The 22,396-nt window shown below is 40.7% G+C and overlaps 4 protein-coding genes across 6 annotated transcripts; 2 read left to right on the plus strand and 2 right to left on the minus strand.

Annotated features, from left to right (window-relative positions):
* The first annotated feature begins 129 nt into the window (after positions 1-129).
* Positions 130-2,261, plus strand: LOC149670964 (uncharacterized). Of its 2 annotated transcripts, XM_089840385.1 has the most exons (4): positions 130-249; positions 365-1,232; positions 1,319-1,639; positions 1,751-2,261. In XM_089840385.1, the coding sequence occupies exons 2-4, from the start codon at positions 422-424 to the stop codon at positions 1,837-1,839; spliced, it is 1,221 nt and encodes a 406-aa protein (XP_089696511.1). In that variant the 5' UTR covers positions 130-249; positions 365-421; the 3' UTR covers positions 1,840-2,261. The 2 variants fall into 2 exon arrangements, with proteins under 2 accessions (XP_089696511.1, XP_089696512.1); XM_089840386.1 differs by lacking the exon at positions 130-249 and having other exon boundaries at positions 278-1,232.
* Positions 2,248-3,087, plus strand: LOC149670965 (uncharacterized). Its single transcript, XM_089840488.1, has 2 exons — positions 2,248-2,266; positions 2,348-3,087. Exons 1-2 carry the CDS (start codon positions 2,248-2,250, stop codon positions 3,085-3,087), a joined length of 759 nt encoding a protein of 252 aa, XP_089696614.1.
* A 632-nt stretch (positions 3,088-3,719) lies between these two features.
* LOC149670966 (uncharacterized protein F54H12.2-like) lies at positions 3,720-5,024 on the minus strand. The gene has a single exon (XM_089840489.1). It carries the CDS (start codon positions 5,022-5,024, stop codon positions 3,720-3,722), a length of 1,305 nt encoding a protein of 434 aa, XP_089696615.1.
* A 1,021-nt stretch (positions 5,025-6,045) lies between these two features.
* On the minus strand, positions 6,046-11,214 carry LOC149670967 (uncharacterized). Of its 2 annotated transcripts, XM_089840391.1 has the most exons (4): positions 10,666-11,214; positions 10,558-10,607; positions 9,860-10,494; positions 6,046-9,209 (listed from the first exon to the last, which is right to left on the minus strand). In XM_089840391.1, exon 4 carries the CDS (start codon positions 7,453-7,455, stop codon positions 6,385-6,387), a length of 1,071 nt encoding a protein of 356 aa, XP_089696517.1. In that variant the 5' UTR covers positions 7,456-9,209; positions 9,860-10,494; positions 10,558-10,607; positions 10,666-11,214; the 3' UTR covers positions 6,046-6,384. The 2 variants fall into 2 exon arrangements, with proteins under 2 accessions (XP_089696517.1, XP_089696515.1); XM_089840389.1 differs by having other exon boundaries at positions 10,558-11,214.
* Positions 11,215-22,396: the final 11,182 nt, after the last annotated feature.

Raw genomic sequence — 22,396 nt, forward strand, 5'->3', positions numbered from 1 at the left:
TTATTAACGAAAGGGCAAACCAGACATTATTGCCTCATTCGTAATTTAAGTAGACTTTTAGGCAGCATTACGGGACACGAACACGCGACTCATTACTGTCGGTACTGTCTTCATCGTTTTGCCGGTCGTGATTCCGAAACGCGGAGGGACCAACATATTATCGACTGCGGTGTTCATGGACCGCAAAAAATCCTTATGCCGACGAAGGATCCCGTGTTGGAGTTCAAAAATTACGGATGGCGTGAAAAGGTGAGATATTAAATGCATTTGACTATCATAATATATTAGTTTATAGGCTCTGTAAATCAAACTAATCAAGTTATTAAAAATCCCCTAATTTATATATATTTAAACTATTTTCCAGTTGAAGTAAGTCATTTTTGCTGATTTCGAGGCCATACTACCAAAAATTGCCACCTGCATGCCGGATTCCGCCCTATCTTCGACAACGCGTTTAACAAGCCATATCGCCTGTGGGTTTAGCTACGTGGTCGTGGGCCCTGATGGGAAACCTTCCAAGCCCGTCACGTACCGTGGAGAAGATGCCGCTGATAAATTCCTTCAAAGTCTCCTAGTTGAACAGGAAGCTATCTCCGAAAAACTGAAAGAAAATGCCCCTATGGATTTATCGCCCAGGGACGTCGCTGACTTCATTTCGGCAAGAGTATGCTACATTTGCGGTGGGGAATTTACGGCCAACAATGTTAAAGTACGCGACCACGATCATTCGAGCGGAGCCTATCGGGGAGCTGCCCACAACGTCTGCAATTTGAAACTGAAGACGCCCAAATTCATCCCCGTGTTTCTACACAACTTATCGCGATATGACGCCCATTTAATTATGGAAAAAATCGGACTCGTGAAAGACGAAAACATTAAGTGTATACCCTCAAATTCGGAAACGTACATTTCGTTCAGTTTAGGGAATCTGCGGTTTTTGGACACTGTGCGTTTCATGCCAGCATCCCTTGAGGAACTAGCGAAAAACTTATCCAACGGTGGGATAGATAAGTTTGGATGCATGAAAGAACTTTATACACCTGAAGAGGTTCAACTTTTGCTAAGGAAGCAAGTTTATCCATATAATTATATGGACAACGTCCAGAAATTCGACGAAAGGAGCCTCCCAACCCAAGAAGAATTCTACAACAGCCTGACGGACGAGCATATTACCGCGGAAGATTACGAACACGCCCAAAATGTGTGGGATCAATTTAAAATCGAGAATCTCGGTAAGTTTAATGTCTCATTTTTATTTGGTCTTAGATTTAGGTTAGGTTGGGTTTGGTTTTAAAAATATGTATTTTTCTCCCACTAGGCGGTTATCACGATTTGTATGTGACATCAGACGTTGTACTCCTTGCTGACATTTTCCAAAACTTCAGGGAAATGTGCCTGGATTACTATAAATTGGATTGCGCGCACGCCTTTACCGGTCCCGGCTTTGCGTGGGAGAGCGCTTTAGCTATGACTAAGGTGAAACTGGACCTCTTAGTTGACCCCGACATGCATCTATTTATAGAGAAGGGGATACGAGGGGGCGTGTCGATGATTAGCCACAGATTAGCGCAGGCTAATAATAAGGATCTGCCGGAATCGTTCGACAACGAAAAACCCAGCAGTTACATCACGTACCTAGGTAAGACTAAGTCAACTAGCGTCTTATTTATAATCTAGCATATATTTATAATCTAACATATATTTATAATCTAACATATATTTATTTTCTATCTCTTCTCTCTCTCACCAGATTGCAACAATCTTTATGGTACGGTGATGTGTGATTACTTGCCAATGGGGGACTTCAAGTGGATTCGGCCTTGCCTCGATTTCACCTAGGAAGTAATTCTGAACCATCCGGATGACAGCGATTTCGGATACATCTTAGAGGTGGACTTGGAGTACCCGCAACACCTACATGACGTGCATAATTGCTACCCTCTAGCACCCGAAAAACGAGTCATAACCACCGATGAACTTTCGCCGTATTCCAAGGACCAACTTCGGGAACTGGGACTTAAAGAGAAGGACAGCTGTCCAAAGCTGGTTCCATCGTTGAATGGAAAGGAAAAATACGTGTTGCACTACCGCAACTTAAAATATTACCTGGCGAAAGGTCTCACCATTGCTAGAATTCACCGAATCCTAACTTTCAAGCAAGGAGCGTGGTTGAAGCCGTTCATCGACTTCAACACTGACAAGCGAAAAGAGGCAGCCAATGAGTTTGAAAAGTCATTTTTCAAACTTATGAACAACAGCGTCTACGGTATGTATTAACCAAACCAAACCTAACCTAACCTGTAATAACAATAATTTACAATATGTACTATTATTTATTTCTTTATAGGTAAGACCATGGAGAATCTAAGAAGTCGGATTGACTTCACCCTCGTCAACACGCCCGAACGCGCCATCAAGATGTCAAGTTCCCCTGCCTTCGAAAGATTCACCGTCTTCAAGAACGATTTGGTTGGCATTCACCGAGTCCAGAAGACCCTAACACTCAACCGTCCAATCTACACCGGCTTCACAGTTCTCGACCTATCAAAACTGTTGATGTACAAGTTTCATTATGACGTAATCAGGGAGCAGTACGGAGACCGAGCCAAGTTGCTGTTCACGGACACGGACTCGTTGACATACCACATTGAGACCCCCGACCTCTACCAGGACTTTTCCGAGAAGAGCAGCATGTACGACTTTTCGGGATACCCCAAAAACCATCGCCTCTTCAGCGATGAAAACAAGAAGGTGTTGGGTAAATTCAAGGACGAATTGGATGGCGTCCCAATTTCGGATTTTTGTGGGCTACGGCCGAAAATGTACGCTCTCCTGTCCGCCAAAGGAGAAAAGAAAACCGCGAAGGGGATATGCCGACGCGTGGTCAAAAATAAGCTACGCTTTATTAATTATAAAGAGTGCTTATTAAATAGACAATTAACGATGGCTGAAATGAAGCGCATCACTAGTAATAAGCACGAACTTTACACCGTGAGGCAAATGAAACTTTGCCTTAACCCGTGCGATGATAAGAGGTATATCATCGACGGGGTGTCAACGTATGCCCACGGTCACTACAGAATTTAACCGGAGGAGGAGGGGAGGCTGCCCGGCGCGGCGCGAATACGGGGCGAATCAACACGCGGCGCGAATACGGGGCGAATCAACACGCGGCGCGCGCGATTCAAAATTATTTTCTTATTATTTATTTATTTATTTTTATGTATGTGAAAAATCAAAGAACAAATTTTAAAAATAAAACTTTATTGAAAACCTTTTATACATAAATTCCGATATCATCTTATCATTTAAACACTTATCTTTTCCAAATCTAGAGCATATATCTCTTATTTTAATACCCCTACACCTATATAGAGCAAAATATACACAAAAACCTCCGCAAGTCCTACTTTTATTGTCTTGAAGTTGTTTCGAATTAAAAGTTACAGTCACGCTATTTCTTTCAACGAAATAGTTAAATTTAAACATGTCAGGAGGGTTTCCGAAACTGTCAAAGAACTCTGTGTTCCGATTTCGAGAAAAATAGATAACCGTCCAATGTTCTCCGTCGGTATTTGATAATCCAGTGTTTACAATATACAGAGAGGGAAAAGTCTTTACGGTTTTCGGTAAAGTATCTGCGGCGAATACTCCGCGAAATAACCCCTTGGTGAATTTATCACTTCGCATAATTCTAGTTAATTGCCTAGTGTCCATATTTAGTTGTAATCGTAAATAACAGTCCTATTCTTATCAATTTCTACCAAATTCTGAAACTCAGAGTAATACAAAACCGTGACGGTCTGGGGCAAGTCTTGGGCGAATTTTAATTCCAGACGCAAGTTACCGTTTCTTATCAATTGAAATTGTGAAGACGAACTACTGAGGTCGGGACTCAAATCAAAAGCAAATATACAATTTCCATTAGGGTATTCACCCCGCGAAATATAGTTCCCTTCGTCCAATAACCATTGAGAGGTTTGGGAAAAGAGATTGGTATAAGACCTAATATATTGACCGCCAGCAAAGTTCGGAGTGAGGGGTTTATGAGGGACGCTAGCTCCGTCCAGATACAAGGCAATATGATTTAAATCAAAATGTTTAAAATTAAAGGGGGACTTTTTGTATTCACCCAAATAAGCATTCTGATCTACCAGAGCGAAAAGTACCCTTTTAGGAAGTTGTCCCATGAATAAATTATCTCTAACACATATTTTTGTACCGCTATTAATAGAAAAGGAGTTACACTCTGTGCGAATAATGGGGTATTTCATAGTTGCCACTTCGAGGCATTTGGCGTGGGCTATAAGTACTTCCGAGGGTAATTTTACTTTACGTACATAGAGAGATGCCAACTCGTAAACTACTTTCCATTTAACCGCGCCTTCCGCGTGTATGCAAAATTCGTTTGGACTTTTAACAAACTTGAATTTAAGATCCGTCATATTTGGAATGTAACGTGATTGTTGACACAAATCCAAGTGTACAGTTCCGATCATATCGATCGTGCCATTTTTAGCGAAAGCCGCCCTCGTCTTAAAACCCTCGTTCTCGGCAAAGACGTCAAATTTACCGGCCGTGTCTTTGTAAAACAAAGAACTAGTAAGAAAACTGGTTTTGGCCGGCCCCCCAAATGTTACAGCCGTTTGAAACATGGCCTTGTAAGGGTAGTTTTGCGGTGACGGTGTCACGGATCTCTCTTGCATCGAAAGGTGTACTTCACTGAATAGACTATGGTGAAACAGATTGACGGGTCCCACATTTTCCGCTGCCGCCGGTAATGTAGTTCCATCGGCGGGATTGACGATCCTAACTTGAAAATGCGTTAAGGTCTTAGACATATCCAAGTAAGCGTCGGTACTGCCGGCCACGGAGAACGTGATGGTGGAATTTTCGTTAATGTTAGAGATTGGGCTGTATTCGACCCATTCTCCACTCAAAATACTGGTATTGGTTAGAGGTACGTTGAAAAGTTCAACTTCCGAACTGACGGATCCATGCGAATCGGGGTGAATGTGCGCCATTATATTTTAGAAAAAATATCAGGCCGTTTGAAAGATGATGCTTTCCTCTTCCTTCTCACAACTGAACTGACTAGGGGTTTGGTTTTGCGCTTCCTTTTATTACCACTTCCCGTCATTTTTCGAATTTCTTCCGCCGCGCTGAGGGCTACGTCTTTCGCAGCGACTTTACCGTGGGTCTTTACGGATGATCTTATAGGAATACCGCTAGCCACGTCGGTCGCGACCTTTGCACCCGTATTTAAAAACTTTTTCCCAAGGAATATAGCCCCCTTTTTAATTAGTGGCATGGCTCGACGAAAAGCAGAAGCTATAAAATTCCCTAACCCATAGCCGTTTTGCGATGGAACGCCCCTGTACACAGCCAAAGAACCACCCAGCTGTGAGTGAAAGTGCTTATAGAAATCAACTTTTGATCCATGCCCAATCTGGTTCAGAAAATGATGATCGTAGTCCGATTGGGACATTTTCGTACTCGTGACGCGTTTCCTTTAACACTCTAAATGCAAATGATACTTGAATCACCGTCACTTTCCTATTTATAATGGCGCCCACATTCTACGAGGCCTAAAGTGTAAGGTAACGTGAAGTCTACCTCGCTCGAAATGCACGGGAATACCGAGCTCGCTCATAATGTTAACCTCAATCGACTGGAAAGTGTTACTAGCAACGGGGAGGTAGTGCGGTCTGGGAAAGTCTTTATCCACCGTCTCACCATCATTACCCTGTATGCTCACGATTCTGAGCAAAGGTACGTGCACATCTCCAACCGGTCTACTTTCGACAATGTCCGAATAAACAAAGAGAGAATGGAGACCCGCGTCCAAGTCCACGGGGTACGTAGCTGTTCTAGAGTAAACAAAGGTTGAGGTTTTCGATGGGTCTTTTGAAAATCCCAGCATAACGGCGAGTTGTCCCGGTATAGTTAACATGTAATTATCTGCCACGGAAATTTCCACACGGCGTATACGTCGAATGTAACTGAAACTATACTTGGCTATCGAAGGGCTTTCGGACTCTATGATATCGTCATCATCGCCGACGTGGTTTTTAAGAATAGTCATATCCGAAACGTCATCCTCGTCGTAATTAAGTTGTTCTAGGAGATCCTCTATATTTCCATAATACCCTGCGGGTAATTCCACCATTCTAGAATAGGACGGATCCTTCCCAATACCAGTGAGCGTGGACGTGCACGTAACGTTCATGTTATTCCAAGTGTGTGGATATGAAATCTCCGCTAGGCCGACCTCATACGGTCCTTGTAATTTTACTGGTTCGGGCAGATAAGTCCTAAATTTACTTCTCGTATTATCGGGGAAATATCCCATCGACGAATCGGAAGGTAGAGTAACGTAAAAACTCATGCTATATCTATTTCCTGAACCCAACTATCGAAGGACGGTGGATAGCCTTTCCAACGAACTAATCTCTCTAGTGTCCCGTCTGGTCTGCGACGTTTCCGTAAGATCTTTTCTATTTTAAACACGCTGGTACTTAGGTCTTTCCCAATTTTCTGTAGTTGTTCCTTGTAAAAAATTCCAGTAATGGGGTCGGAATTCAAGTCATGGATCTTATATACCGGCGGACTTCGAGGTAATCTCTCCACTATTTTAAAGAGTTCTTCCGTCCATGCGGGTAAATATCCTTTCTCAAAGATATTCTTATGCTTGCTTATCCGAACCACATCGCCAACATCAAAGGGATACTTAAAAGGGGGTGAAAAGTTTACTCCCCCGTAGAGGTTTTCCCAGACGCGTTTCGAGGTTTCCGTGGTGACTTCAATCGGTTTGCATTTTATGGACCGATGATAATTGTTGTTGTAGGCCCACACCAAATCTTTTAGCACGTCAATGTACTTTAAGGTGTTATTTTCCGTAAAGTAACGATACATACGACTCTTTAGAGTCCTGTTGAACCTCTCGACTACCGTAGCTTTTTGCTCGGAATCAGGGGCGAAGAATTCTATCCCTCTCCTTTTTAATTCACGTTGAATGTCCTTGCAAATAAACTCATTTCCATGATCACTTTGCACCCTCTTAGGTGACCGACCAGACTCTAGAACCGCCTTAAATGCAGAAAGAATGGTTGGCCCTTTCTTGTCCTTGGTCGCTACCACAAAAGCGTACTTACTGAAAACGTCTATGCAACAGAGAAGGTATCGGAAACCATTATTATGACGAGTTACGCTTTTCAAATCCGCCAAATCAATCTGCCACTGTTCGTCGATCCCATACACAATTGTTCTATTTCTTGGAAAATTTTTCCGAGCACTCTTGTGTAGAGTATACGTATCTTGAGTTTTCAGGAAATTTTCAACCTCTTTCAACGAAACATTTAAACCCTGCTCTTTAGCCGCTCTATATAAACCCTGCACGCTACCGTAGGAACCCGGGTCGGACACATTAGAATAAATCTCTTTTAAGTTATCCATTAAAGGTGCAATTGAGGGAATTTTGATAATGCCAGAAGAGAAAATCACTAACTTCTATAATTATTATAATAAAAATTATTAATATAACGCTTAAGACTTTAGGGTATTTAAAAAATGACTCGGGTAAACTAGTTAACAGGCTGAAAGCAGCCACCTGGCTATCACAACCTTCCATGGCTTAATACTTTAATCAAATGAAACAAAAATCATAAATGAAACATATTTTATTCAGTATGGCAAAAATACTACAAACAAATCCAATCTCTGAAACCCTCACCATCCATTGACTCGGGAGCTAACTTAAATTCATCAACTTCCTTCTTTTCACGCTTTTCGGGAGGGCCCAAATCACTTTTTCTAAGTTTAATTAAAGTTCTTGGAACATTAGAGTTATATAAAAGTTCGTAAAACTGGTCAGAACCAGAGACGGGGGTCTTTTTCCTCGATTTCACAGCGGTATACGCTAATAAGTCTACTATATTAGAACCGATTATTCTACGCTTCTCATAAATTAATTCACCGGCGTCCGTCCATTTTATATCGGAGGCTAGTTCCATCCACTTGTACAAGTTTAAACAATCAGTCGCCGTATAGGCTGGAACCGATGATGCAATTTCGGCGGACCAGTTTCGCGTTTTACCCGTTTTAACCTTCTTGGTCTTCCTTTTCTTTTCTTTTTTATGTATTTGTCTTGATAAGACGTGATTATATCTACTGAGTTTTTCGGTATTGTTTAGTTTTGGATCGTCGATAATGGTTTTTAGTTTATCGTCCTTCTCCAACTCTAGCGTGGTATCAATTTTGAAATCGTTTTGAGCCTTATTCAGTCTCTGGTACACGTCTTGCGAAATTAATAGCATTTTTTTCGCCATTTTTCTACTTTATGGCTCGACTTATGGCAGCACCAGCGACAGAACTTATGATGGATAGAAGGGGGGTCAGAAGTAGGGGGAAAAACCACCGTTTTGCGTCAGTATCTTCTTTCTTTTAGAATGTGGAATATTATCGGCAACTCTCCGTATAGAACTACGATGTTTCTTCAAGCTCTTCTTCTCACTCACTGAGAGTGGTACGTTATTCCTAAGAACATTTATACAACATTCTGCTATGGCCTTTATCGCTTCCTTGTTGGCAAGCTTAATTGCGGCGTTCCTCTGGCACGCGTTGCAACTAATAAGGTATTTCAAAAAGTCTAAATGCTTTCGCACTCTCTGTGACGGAGCCATGCCGCCAAACGGAACACCTTGACCAGGGTACAATTATTGTTGTTCCGGTGAAAAGTGCAAGCTCTGGGATGAGAGCACACGACAGACGTCAGTCGGGGGCACCCTTGATCTTCGGCGTTCAAGACCTCAGTTTTTAAGAGACGCGATAACACCGCCGCTTTCTCGATTCCCTTAGTTATAAAGGTGCTGGCTCGTTCACGGATCTCCCGAAGTATTTTGGGTAATTCCTCAAAATCGTGATCACCCTCCTCAAATCGCAGGTCGCAAATGTTCCGAGTTAGCCAAGAACATTGCCTTTTATCGCTACGCGATAGATCAGCAAAGGGGCAAGGTGATTTGAAGATCCAAACCTCGTAGTCCTTCGTCTCCTCAAAGTATGCGGCCATTTCCTTGATTATCCATTCACCTCTAACTCGAAAGAAGTTAACCTCGATGAAGGCAGTCATTTTGGGACGAAAACTGCAGCTTGTTCTCCAGGCAATATTCCAGTACGTAATCTACGATCGTCCGAGGTACTAGCTTTGAGGTCTACAAAAAGATAACCGAAACTTTCAGAGGTGGCCTGTTTAAACGCGTCTACCACGTATTTGCTATTGGTTGGGTATATCTGTTTCGCAAGATGAATAATGGCCGACTGGTCGCGTGGTGTTTTAAATATAACCAAGTAATGAGCGTTAAGGTTTAAAGTACGTATTTCTTTTCCGGGATAATACAAGTTCTGCATTAATATGAAAACCGAGGTATTTCTATGATGAGAACCTCGTATGAAGAGGTTCGTCACATCCTTATTATTGGCAATTTCACATAATAGATCATCCAGTATAACAAAATTCCTCACACTGGCGTCTAAAATGCTAACATCTAATAAACCCTCATGAAATTCTACCATCGGCGAATGTGAGGATATAGTATTAAAAAGATTCGACTGATATTCCGTGTAACACCAAACTATCCTTTCGGGTGACGGTAAAATACATATTTCACGATGTTTAATTAATTTAGCTACAAAAACACTCTTCCCACAGCCAGTGACCCCGGCTACGAGCCCAGTAAATGGGTGTTGCAAAGTTAAATCCATCTCTTTAAATGATTTTAATAACAATAATCATGCTCTATATATATATAGCTAATTCCGAATAATGGAAACAAAAATTTAAAACTCCAGAGAGTGTACTTACATTATAACGTAGAGTTTCCTGCGGGACTATAGTTGCTGAATTCCGCTGCTGTGGTACTTTAGTTGCTGGAGAGAGCTTGGTTAGCCGTAAAATGATTTTATCACCACTTGCACGAGTTTTAATATATGATAAACCGGAGACCTTTGATATGACCGATAAGATTTCTAGTATCAATGAAGGCATCGATAAGCCCGATAAGATTTCTAGTTTCGATGCAGGCATCGATAAGTTTGGAAATAGCGTAAGTGATATCGGTTATCGGTGATATCGGTTATCGGTTCTGGTTTACCCCCGCTTGATAAACAGTTCTTGTTTCGGTTATAGTTTACCCCCGCCACGTGGAAAGATATCTTATCTATAAATGGTTCTAGTTTAGGTTCTAGTTTACTATCTGGAAATTTTCCTACCACGTGGAAACATATCTTATCGATAAAAGATTCCAGATTTCTTATCGGTTCTTGTTTATCACCGGCAACGTGTCTCTTCACGTATCTAGATATTTCAAACCACCACCACGTGTAAACCAGTCTTAGCATTTTAATTCTCCTCCGGAATGGTTTTAAGGATACACTTCGTCTTAAATAGTAAGTTGAATTTATTTTATAGGTGAAATGATGCATATCGGCTAGCGTATACTGTAAATAGAGATCCGAGGCTTAATATTCAACTTGTAACTTTTATTTACAACCAGTTCTTACCAAGTTTTCTTATTATTCGTGTGCTTCGTTTCGGAGACAAGCAACGCTCACTTAAATTATGCTTAATTTAAAATATGTGGTTTAATTAAAATCTATGTTATTAGTTACTTGGCTTCATCCCGAGTTCGACTAGAGTCTCTTAAACAAACATTTTGGACAGACAGCAGGAATTCCGATCGCATTTCCGCTTTGGCGCGAGATTTGAAAATATCAACTTAGGGATCAAGTGTAGAGATTTAAATAGAGTATTCGCAGTGCGATAGGCTTAGAATAGGTTAGGTTCGGTTTGGTTTTATACCCGAGATTAAAATTACCCACGCAAAGGCTTAACAATTTCAAATTTCGTGTCAAAGTTTTGAAGAAAGTGTTTTTGAGTTTCCAGTTTTTCTTAAATATTTAAATAAATATAATTAATATTAATTATTTTCTTCGACAATTATTTACGTTAGCGTGCGTTACACCCTGTTAAGTCAATACCATTATTATAAATGGTATACATTAATTAATATTAAGGTTTGAATTCGAGGGTATGCCGTCTGTCACCATTCTCAAAATATCTTAGTATATAAGACGTTCAGTTCCTAAATTATTATAACTGTAGTATATCTACCTAATCTTTGATTGCTTGCCTTATCAGCAAATTCAGGATTTTAAATATCGCAATGAACTTTGGTCTTGATTGAAGTCAGATAAGACTTAACATTTTCAAATTTCTCGCCCAAATAAAAACAAAATGGCGTCGAAAAGAAACGATGACGTCAGAGATAAAATGGCGGCCAGAAAAGACGATGACGTCAGAGAAAAACAAGATGGCGTCGAGAAGAAACGATGACGTCAGAGAAAAAACAAGATGGCGCCGAGAAACGATGACGTCAGAGAAAAACAAGATGGCGCCCAGAAAAAAATGGCGCCCAGATCGATACCATTGAATACCACTGTTTCAGAACCGGCATATTCTACCTACTAATACGTTTCTTAGATTTGAAAATAGCCTTGAATGAAAGCCTCATTTTTAGAGTTGGCAAATATTTTGTTTTCATTAAGAACAATTAAGTTTAAGTATTGTTTTTAACAGTTTTAATTACATACTCGGACTTGCGTTGTTTTACCCTAAATGAAATGCTATTGAACTTACGATGTTTTGTCATGGGTTAAGTCATGCTTAAAGCCACTCTTGGACTTACGTTGTATTATCACATATCATAGAACAGATTATAACAAGACGACCCAAGGGCTCGTAATAGTAGCCACAACGTACGAGTGAATAGCCCCTCTATACCGTACCCAAATGAATGGATAATCCCTCTATACCTTACCCTAATGAGTACAATGCTGAAATGATTTACGTGCATAAAATAAGAATGAATAGCCCCTCGATAAGATTATAAGCGTATAAATTTATTTATGCTGTAATTGTAATATTCCGGTGAATCGAAGGAAAAAATTAGAGATTATTAATGGTTATTTTAAGAATTAAATTCGCCACTTTCAATTTAATTAATGAAGTCTGGTGAAGTATACGACCCCAAAGATACGATGTGGCTAAAAACCCCAAACATACAAATTCAGAAGTATCCGACCCCACAGATAAAAATTCAAAAGTATCCGACCCCACAGATTAAGACGTGCCCCTATAGGTGGGTTGTGGTAATATAGAGTTGCTTTTAAGCTTAAAAATAACGCTAACGAAAGCGAAAACTCCGGTCAAAACTACTACGACTACTATTAATACTAAGGTTCGGGTCAAACTAAGAGCCTCATCGTATACTACGATGTGGCTAAAAATAGAGACGACCGCCATGGATTTAGTATAGAACATTACGCTTCATGGATATATCACTTTAGCCTTCGGTAAGGCAATTCGATTTTAACTACATTTATGTCATAAACATTCAAGAGGGTGGGGGGTACAAGCTCGCTGATGACGTAAAAATTAATGCAAACTTTCTTTTTCTCGGCGCGTCCCCTTTGAATATATATCAAATTGTAGGTCACAAACGCGCGTGTCACTGCATTTGCCTCAAATTCTACGTCACAAACCAGTTTGCGCCATTTCAGACGAGGTATAAAGGTGGAATTCATAAACGTCGGACGCAACGCAATTTAGTACAGGCGAAGGCAGGGTGTCGTGCGCAAAAGGCAGGACGTTTGCGCACGACGCCCTGCCTTTGCCTGCACTTAATTGCATTCCGTCCGTTGATTAAGAATTCCACCTTTAATGTAGTGCGTGTTTTAAAGTTAGTCCATGAAGCGTAAGCTTCTATACTAAATCCATGTTTCGGTTGACTTAAACTAGTTAAGGGTATGAAGGTAACGTAGGACACGGCAGTTTGCCGGTTTAAAGGCCATTTTTAAGCTTCGCGAAATTAAGGTTCTCTAATTAGGTCTGAGTTTAAAATTTTTCTTAAGTATTTTTATTATAATTTTATACAAAATTATTTAAAAGTAGGATTTAGCCGATAATTTATAAATTCATCGATTTCGCTAGATTTTACTAAGCCTGGACCAAAACAACAATTAAAGCCAGGCCTGAGGTCCCGCTGTAGCCTGTAGATTGTTCTGCTGCCATAATAACCCGCCTTTCCCAGCATTATTAAAATAAATAAATTAACAATCTTACTGGTGAATTAATAATTTATGACAATTATTTACCTTTGGGAACTTGAATATTTTAATAAGCTGTTCTAAGTTCTACTTTAGTGGAAACAGTAATTATCTGAACGATGAATCGTACGTTCATAAATTAGCGTGAATATAATAATGATAAGTCAGTATATCTTATTATAAAAAACGTCTTGGTTGGACCAAGGCCGAAAAAGCAAACGATATGTGTAAGGTTTATCATTTGACTGAAGTTCAGATATTGCAATTATTTTAGTTATTTTTATCCATTTAATCCTTAGTCAATATTAAATTCAATCAACTGATTTTACTCTTAATCTATTCCCTCTAAATTAATGGAAAAAATTACATATCTACGCTTTTTCAAGAACAAGTACATTTTTGGAAGGGAGTACGTGTTTAGGGATCAATATTGTCAGAGTAGTAAATGACACAGAGGGTCTTTGGTTGGAACAAGACTTAGGTTTATTTATTCACTTAAAATGATACAGATAAAATTATTTACTTGATTGCCGGAGAACGCGAGTTTAGGCGGCCGCAAGCGGAGAAGTATTCGTCGGGGAGACTCTTAAACTAGCCAGGGCAAGCTTTATCAGCTAGTTACGTCCTGGTTTCGTTTACCTAGCGGGCTAAACTTTTCCAGCTTTACTAGTCTATCCCGGGTCGGATGAGGCTCCGAGGCGAAAATACGATTTCTCTCGGCCTTTCCTCGCCTTTTATACCCCGCGACTAGAGGCTGGTTTCTTGGGTCGGGTTTTCCATCCTGTGTTTGGCCGTGAGATTTCGTTGGTGTGCTTTGGCGCGATATTTGAATGTTGGTTCTTACTCGGGATGGCGTTGGTGTGCTTTGGCGCCGTTGGCGCGATATTTGAATGTTGGTTCTTTCTTGAGCGCGACAGCTCCCCCTCGGAACAAGAGCCGCCTCGGCGATCGCCCCCCTTGGGAGTAGAGCAAAAGGCCTTGTCGTGGCGGAGGGGGCCCGAGTTCGGTGTGCCGGTTAGGATGGTTCCTTGGGTTCGCCCTTGGTTCGGACCTTTCCCTGCCCCGTTACGCGAACGTTTTGCTCGGCCGCTTCGCCCCCACCCAGGTGTTGCTATGGCTCATCCCCAGCTCTTGGCAACCCTCTGGGGGTCGCGGATACATTTTTGGACTGTATGGCACTGCTGTGCTCGGAGGGCGATCCCCCGGCCCCTCGAGCCTTCTGCTGCCTTGGTCCGAGCCCTGTCACCGACCACCTCCTGGCTGGGCTCGCCGCCGACGGTGTCCCGCCTCTGTCACCTGCTTAAGGGGCGTTGCCGGGCCCGCTGGCCGATCCCGTGTGCCTTGACGGCGGTTCCGCAGGTACCATTTTGGGCACAGGGATGATGGCAGGAGGGGGGGCGCTGTAGATGCCCCCGCGCGCAGGAGCAGCGCCTAATCAAATGCTTTCTGAGTGCCTCGGCGATCGGTGGCCGGTGCGTAGGCCTTGCCGGATATAGCGTCGGGAACCCGCTCGTCGTCTGGAAGGCTAACGGCGTCGGAGTCGGAGATGTAGCCGGTGATAAAGTCGGACTCTAGTGGGGCCTCGGCGAGAGTAGGGCTTGATGGGATGATCGGAGTTGAAATGGAGGCGCCTGTTGAAGTTCCCAGCCGGCGTTGATTTCGGCGGTCTCGTTTCTCCATCCGTTGAAGAACACGCTTGTAGGTCAAAATAGCGAAATGCAAAATGTCGAAGGCACAATATCGACGGTCAAAATAGCGAAAACAACAACAGCGAAATGCAAAAATAGCGAAATATCATTATAGCGAGAACAAAGTTAGCGAATTACAATTACCTCAAAATCTTTAAGCGCTAAATACATTTTTAGCGAAATTAATAACAGCTAAATACCTTTACAACGAAATCCAATATAAAGTATAATAAAGATTCGAAAACTACCAAATTGAATGCAATTATTTTTATTGATTTCATGTTAGTTTACACATTGAAATTTTAAATAGTTTGACAAAAATGTATTTAAATTTGTAGTTTGAAGTTTTGGGCAATTACACGCAGAAATTCTAACTTATCCAGATTTTGGAAGTTTGAAACAAGCCCTTCAACTCGAGTAGCCGTGTCCCTGTAGCGTTTCCTTTTCGCAGGGGGTTCGATTCCAGCGATGTACTGTACAATCTTCAATTCGTTTAGTTTTTGTTCTTTTTGTAAGGCTTTTACAAACGTCCACAAAGTTGGACGAGAGCAGGCCAAGGTCTCATTAAACACGCGGTGCCACCCCTCTACGTTGTTGTTTGTTCTCGGCAATCCAGCTTTAGACGCCACATGGCAATTCCACAACTGAATGGGAAAGGTTGGCTTGACTAACATTTTTGTTATCATAAAAACCAATCCAAGTAGACTGAAAATATTCCAAGATAGGGGCCAGAATAATCGTATTTTCGACGTAAAATTACGAATTTATAAGTTCCTAATAGCATTCAATTACCATATTTTCGGGAACGTAGGCCAATGCACAAATCTTCCTAATTTCCAAGGCAAAGTTCGCATGATTTTGGTATTTCTCTCTCACGCTTTGAACTTGTTGAATTTTTCTCCAAAGGCATTGGAAAAAATGAAAAAAACAACCCCTTTGAGTGGCATCAGGAAAATTTGTTTCAAATGCCTTGATAGCAGCTTGTTCGAAATCCGTCATAACTGTTTCTGGCTTCATCAAAGGCTTTAAGCGTTTCAGTTCCACAAGAAACTTTTCATATGACTGTTGCTTTTTATCCCGCATGATGACAAACACGGCGGGAATGACCGTGTGGAACTTCAAGACATGGATGGTGTAAATTTGGTAGAATAATTGCGGCGTTGCTTTGAATGTTCCATCAGCAAACCAATGTAGGGAATTTTCCAGCACCCGCAAGTTGTCTTCAGTGGCAAAAATGATCATTCTTGATTGCGATGGACCGCTATCGTATTGAAGAAACTGTTTCCCATCCAAGGTTTTTGTGTACAGAGATTTTGGACTTGGCAAAAGACCGAAACGTTGATAATGAGTGCGACGAATGACTCGTTTAAGACAGGACACGGATGGAAGTTGGCCGCTTACTGCTGGTGAAATGGACTTTATGTTATTGCTAAGTATGTTTTGAGTGCTTTCTTCCGTAGATTCAACTTGTTCTTTCATTTGATTTACGATCTTCTTTACTTCAATTTCGGCAGCATCAGCGACATGATTATGACTTCCGAAAAAGGAAATAATCCCGTCTTTCAATTTAACTCGTCCATGGCATTTGCCTTTATCATAATAAGTACACTTCCAGTACTCGACATTATTGCGCGATGACTCACGTCGGAAAGTAAAGCCCTCGAACACTAAACAATTGTTACCCTTTTGGTTTTTCATTAACGTAAAAGCCATACTCAACTTACAAAATACCTTCTATCATTCAGGATATCGTAAGATACTACTGCCGTTTTGACATAAGAACCTCAAATATATAGCTATGCATTTTCGAACCTTTGATCTCTGGTTTTTAGGACAATGAAACAACGCAATGCGACTAATATATTTTTTATCTTGAAATATTGAGTTTATAGAATTTTCTTTTTATTAGTGAAAGATTTTTGAAGGCACTGTTTTAGATATGCACGATTCCACTCAATGGTTGTAATAAAAAATTAAACTGGCCGCAAAAAAATTTTATCTATGAATGCTTAAAAAATAAATAATCTTAACACAACAAACCTTACCAAAAATAAAACTAAAAATGCATTCCCATAATTCCTTACCAATTTTTCACATTCTAAGGTTATATTTAAATGTATTTACAATTCCACCTAACCTAACCTAACCAAACCTGATTTAACACGAATAAATATATTGTAAAATTGAAAGGCATTAATGAATGTCAGTGACGCAAGCAACTGCTAACTTTTAGGTAATATTGATGATGTATTTGTACGCTCTTTATTGAATGTAGGACTTAATCCCCCCGCCCCATCAGAGAAGAAATGGACATAATCCCTCACGTAGGCGACAAAATCCCCCGGACAATTTCCCCCGAATGGATGTCGAGGACAAATTCCCCGCGGCCCCAGGTCAAATTCCCCCCAAACTGTGATGGATAGGCAGGGAAATCTCTATTATAGTAAGTATACAAAATAAAGCACAATATTATGTAAAAAAGAGTAATGTTATATCGGAAGTAAATACAAAATGTAAATTTTTGGAAAAGGCATGTTAATTTGGGAAGTCAATGAAGAAGAACAACAATATTTTGGAATAGGCGTAAAATTTTAAAGTTATTTATAAAATATTACTAACCTAACTCTAGCCTAACCTAATACAACCTATCCTAACCTAAACTAACCAAACCTAACCTAATCCAACCCAACCCAACCCGAATAAACTTAAAATATTGACAAACTGAACGTAAATATTGCATGTCATTGACACCACCAATTAACCAATCCAAACAAAAATTGTTTCTTATTTGCAAATTTTCACCATATTTACGCTAATAACTTTTACGTAAACCTATTTTTGCCCTAGAACTGAATGAAAGTCACAAATCAATTAGAAATAAGTCAAATTTAATTATAATAATTTTTATTTACCTTCGGAGAATCGAACCCACCATCCCTCACTCCGCTGTTCAACGCCTTATCCACTACGCCACCAGATCCCTGACACTGCTAGTGTTTTAGATAATTTTGATATTGTATTTTTTACGACCTTTTTATTAAACACTGTCGGGGGGATTATGACCGGAGGATTTTGTCTAGAGCGTGGGGGGATTTTGTTCTCTTTCCTCGGATGGGGGGAAAAATGACTGGGGGATTTTGTCATGAGAGAGCGGGGATTTTGTACGTTTTCAAAAATGGGGAATTATGACCGGGGGTCTTTTGTCTTGGGGGTATTTGGTCCGTATACGCTCTTTTTTGCATTCCCTGGTCGGTGTTTTATCTTTTAGTATGGAGTGCGTATGCATTGTAAAAAATATTTTAAGGTAACGTAAGAAATTCGCTATTGTTGTTCTCTCCAATATTTCATTTCGTTGTTGTTGTTCTCGATATTGTTAAACTTCGCTAGCCTTGCTATCGCTATTATTGCATTTAACAGTTGTTGTTCTCGCTATTATTGCATTTAACAGTTGTTGTTCTCGCTATTATTGCATTTCGCTACTGTTTGTTTAGACGAAATGAACACGCTATTTTAGCATTCGACATTTTATTTACGATATTTTGACCTGATACCGTTAAACAGTGCTAAAATAATTACCCGTAATCCTTACTTCAATAAATTTATTTATGTTATAAAATGTGGGACAAAGAGAAACGAAACATTAAAATTGCCAAAATGATTACCCGTAAGACCATTCTAAAACAACCATAGCTTTAGAAGCTCCGCCGAAATGCGTTGCATCCAACACGATTTGGGTCCGGTACACAAAGTTTGAAGTGCAGCGAGAGATTCTCGATGGTCGCTTGTGGTAGTATATGTCGTGGAATTAACGGACGACAACGCCTTGCGAACCGACCGACCCCGGGTCATAATGGTGCAATCGAGGTCAGAATCTGCGATATTGGAGATAACTGAAGCGGATAGAGAGGGTCGTCGAGGCATAGCAGTGGTTGCAAGGTTGGCTTCCCGTATAAAGGATAATCCAAAAAGTTTCTACAATTACATAAATCGATTTAGAAAATGCCGTCACAAAATTACGCAGATAACTCGTTCTGATGGCTCTCAAACCACTACTATTCGGGACTCGGCTGATGCTTTAAATGAGTTCTTCGTATCGGTGGTTTCGGATTCTGTTCACCGTTCTTGTCCCTCGTTTGTCGACCGCACTATGCTTCCTTCTACTACTACCCGTACTCTGGCCCATTTTGATTGTCCACCTGAAGCTATTTTCGTCGAACTGCATCAATTACCTACGAATAAGTCTCCTGGTTCAGACGGTATTCACCCTCTTCTCCTACGGCGTCTCGCACTTGAATTACTGGCACCAGTTCATCAGCTATTAAATCATTCCTTCTCTACGTGCACTCTCCCGGACCAGTGGAAAGAGGCCAACATCACACCTTTACATAAGAATGGATTGCGTAATGATCCCTCGAACTACAGACCGATTAGTGTGCTGAATCACATTCCTAAAATTTCCGAACGACTTGTCCACATTCAGTTGCGTGCTCATCTCGAAGCCATCAACTTCTTCAGCCTGGCTCAACATGGGTTTCTTCCTCGGAAGTCATGCATCACCAATTTGCTCGTTGCCACCACTACGTGGACGAAATGGCTAGACGATGGTTCGCGTGTTGACATTATATATTTGGACTTTTCAAAGGCTTTCGACACTGTCTCTCATACTGGTTTGCTGCATACATTGGAATTAGCGGGCGTCACTGGAGACGCTTTGGAATGGTTGAGGTCGTACCTATGCGGTCGTACAAAGCGAGTGGTTCTCCACGGCGAAATGTCTTCTTTGGGTGCTGTGAAGCGCGGGGTTCCACAAGGTTCCATTCTTGGGCCCCTATTATTCAACATCTACATCAACTCGCTTCCATCTGTCGTGCGACATGCTTTTGTCCATTTATTCGCGGACGACACTAAGTTATCCTTTCGCATTCGCAATATGGCCTCCTACAAGATGATTTGGACGCTGTTGCGAATTCGGCACTTGACCACGATATGCGCTTCAATGCCAGTAAGTGTGCGGTTCTTCATCTTGGTCGTCATAACCCGAACAACGTATACCTCATAAATTCTACCCCAATTCGTTCGATCGCGACGGAAGAGGATCTAGGGGTTCTTGTAGACACGAAGTTGAAATTTTAAAGCCAATCCAACAAAGTCTGCAAGCGTCTCAAATCCACCACTGGACTGGTTCGACGAAATATACACCATCGATCGGAGAAACTTATTCGTGGGTTATATAACTCTCTGGTTATTCCGATACTCGACTATGCATCGCCGATTTAGACACCATCTCTCTTAGGTGATGCCAAGATCCTGCAAAAGGCTCAAAATGCTTTTTAGAAGCTTCCGCAACGCCTATCTAGACTTCCCGCACCCGATCGCCTAACTGCATTGCGGATTCAATCAGTTTCTTTAAGATATCGCGTGAACAACCTATGCCTTTTACACTACTTTTTCCACGGCCGCCTCGATTTGGAGACAAGTGAATTTTTCACCAAACCCACCACCATCACCCGTGGTCACGCCCTCAAAATAATCAAGCCTCTCGTTAAATCAAATTTCCCCTCAATCATGTCACCTTCACTGCCATTCATGACTGGAATAATCTACCATCTAATTTAGCTCAAATTCAAAATCGTCATACGTTTCGTCAAAAACTTTCTATTCTTTATAGTTCAACTTCTTAAAATTTTTGTTCTCCCACTCCCTCTCCTTTTTTTTGCTACTTAAATACATGATTTTTCATTCATAAGTTTTTTCCTATTTGCATAGAAGCCTAGACATAAAAAAGGCTTAGCGAATATGTATACTTCATTAAATAAATAAATAAAATGACTACACACAAGTAACCCTTAATAGAAGAACATAAAGTTTTAGTGATTACCCCCTCGATGATCGAGTTACCATAAGCAGTGCTAAAATGATAGCGTGCTTAACGTTCAATTAATACACGTACAGAAAGTTTTAGTTTACAACATAGACTTATGCTGACGTATAATTTTCGCATCTTATAAATTTCTAAAATGAACTTATGGCCAGAAGCGCTAGAAAGAGAAAGAATTCGGTAAAACACCCAATAATTGTAATATTCCGGTGCCTTAGGACCATTTTAAAAATAACGTCAGTAAATACTTGCTTGGCTTTCAAAATTTCCCTCGATTTCCTCGAATGTTGAAATAGGGGATAGGGGAGCGTGATTAAAAGCGTAAAATCCTTATTGTCGACGGGTGACGGAAAATTTAAAGGGAGTAGGAAACCTTCCATTTAAATTAAGGCAATAAAGTAAAGCTCTCTCGCTTTAAATACATCGAGCAAACGTAAAACTCAACTCCCATTTACTCTCCCTTCAACGACGAACGAAAAATTTTATACTGCCAAATGCGGTACCAACAACAACAGGCCAGGTCAAACTAAGACCCACATCGGTGATGTTCATTATACGGTGTGGCTTAAAGTGGAATATGATACTACTGAGGGTTTCTTAAATAAGGTCTTTCATTTTCATTAATGTTTTAATATTAAAGTCAATCCGAACAGTAAAAAAATATTGAAAACTTAATTGTTAAACATTTTTTAAAGATGATATTATTGAAAGAATATATTTTTATCCGTTCAAAAAAATTAACAAAGAAATTCGTAATCAGGGAATTTTGTACCATTATAAAACAATGCTAAACATGTTAGGCGACACTCTGAAACGTGTTAGGCGGCACTCTGAAACGTGTTAGGCGGCACTCTGAAACGTGTTAGGCGGCACTCTGAAACGTGTTAGGCGACACTCTGAAAAGTGTTAAGCCTGGTTTTCACTGCCGAAATTTTCACGGAACAGAAAAGAAAAATCCGCAAAATTTTGCGGAAAATTCCTTAAAAAGCGGCGGCAAAACGTTTTCACTTGTAATTATGAAAGAGTGCGACTTCGTGGAGACCAAGGCTTATCTGTTATGTTGAAAATGCACCAATAGCAACCTATTTATTTTCTTAGACTTAATTGTTTTTGTAAAAACGTTCAATTTTATCATATAAATAACGATTAAGCCAAATTTCTTTAGCAAATCGTTAACTATAAATTTTTAGACATTTAACTCGACAACAGAAGCGCCTTGAAAATAAAAAAATGGCGTCGAAAAAAAGCCTCGCGAGCTGACCAAAACCAAGCCTATGACGTCACGCATTCGTCGATTCCAATTGGCCACCGCTTTCCTTTCCGTAAAAATTTGCGGAAAAATAGAAAACCAAATCCGTGCTTGCCGCACAGAAAACGCGAAACTTTGCGGTAAGTTACCTCTAAAAAAACGACGCGGAACGCGGTTTTTCCTTCGTTTTGGACCAGTGAAAACCAGGCTTTAGGCGACACTCGGAAACGTGTTAGGCGACACTCTTGGAGTGGCGTCGCTAGGCCTTTTATGGCGGCTATAGCGCCCGCAAATTTCAAAGTTAGCCCCCTCAAAATAATCCGCACACAAACTTCTAAATCGTCGACTTTAGTTACAGTTAGAGAAATTTCCTCTTCAAAAACGTCGTTAGTGTCAAACTGTTCCAAGTTCTCGCACTTC

This window comes from Phalangium opilio, unplaced genomic scaffold, assembly GCF_054372755.1.
Source record: "Phalangium opilio isolate 3A_F unplaced genomic scaffold, DU_Popi_V2 ptg000054l_1, whole genome shotgun sequence".
In the NCBI taxonomy this organism is placed as follows: Eukaryota; Metazoa; Arthropoda; class Arachnida; order Opiliones; family Phalangiidae; genus Phalangium; species Phalangium opilio.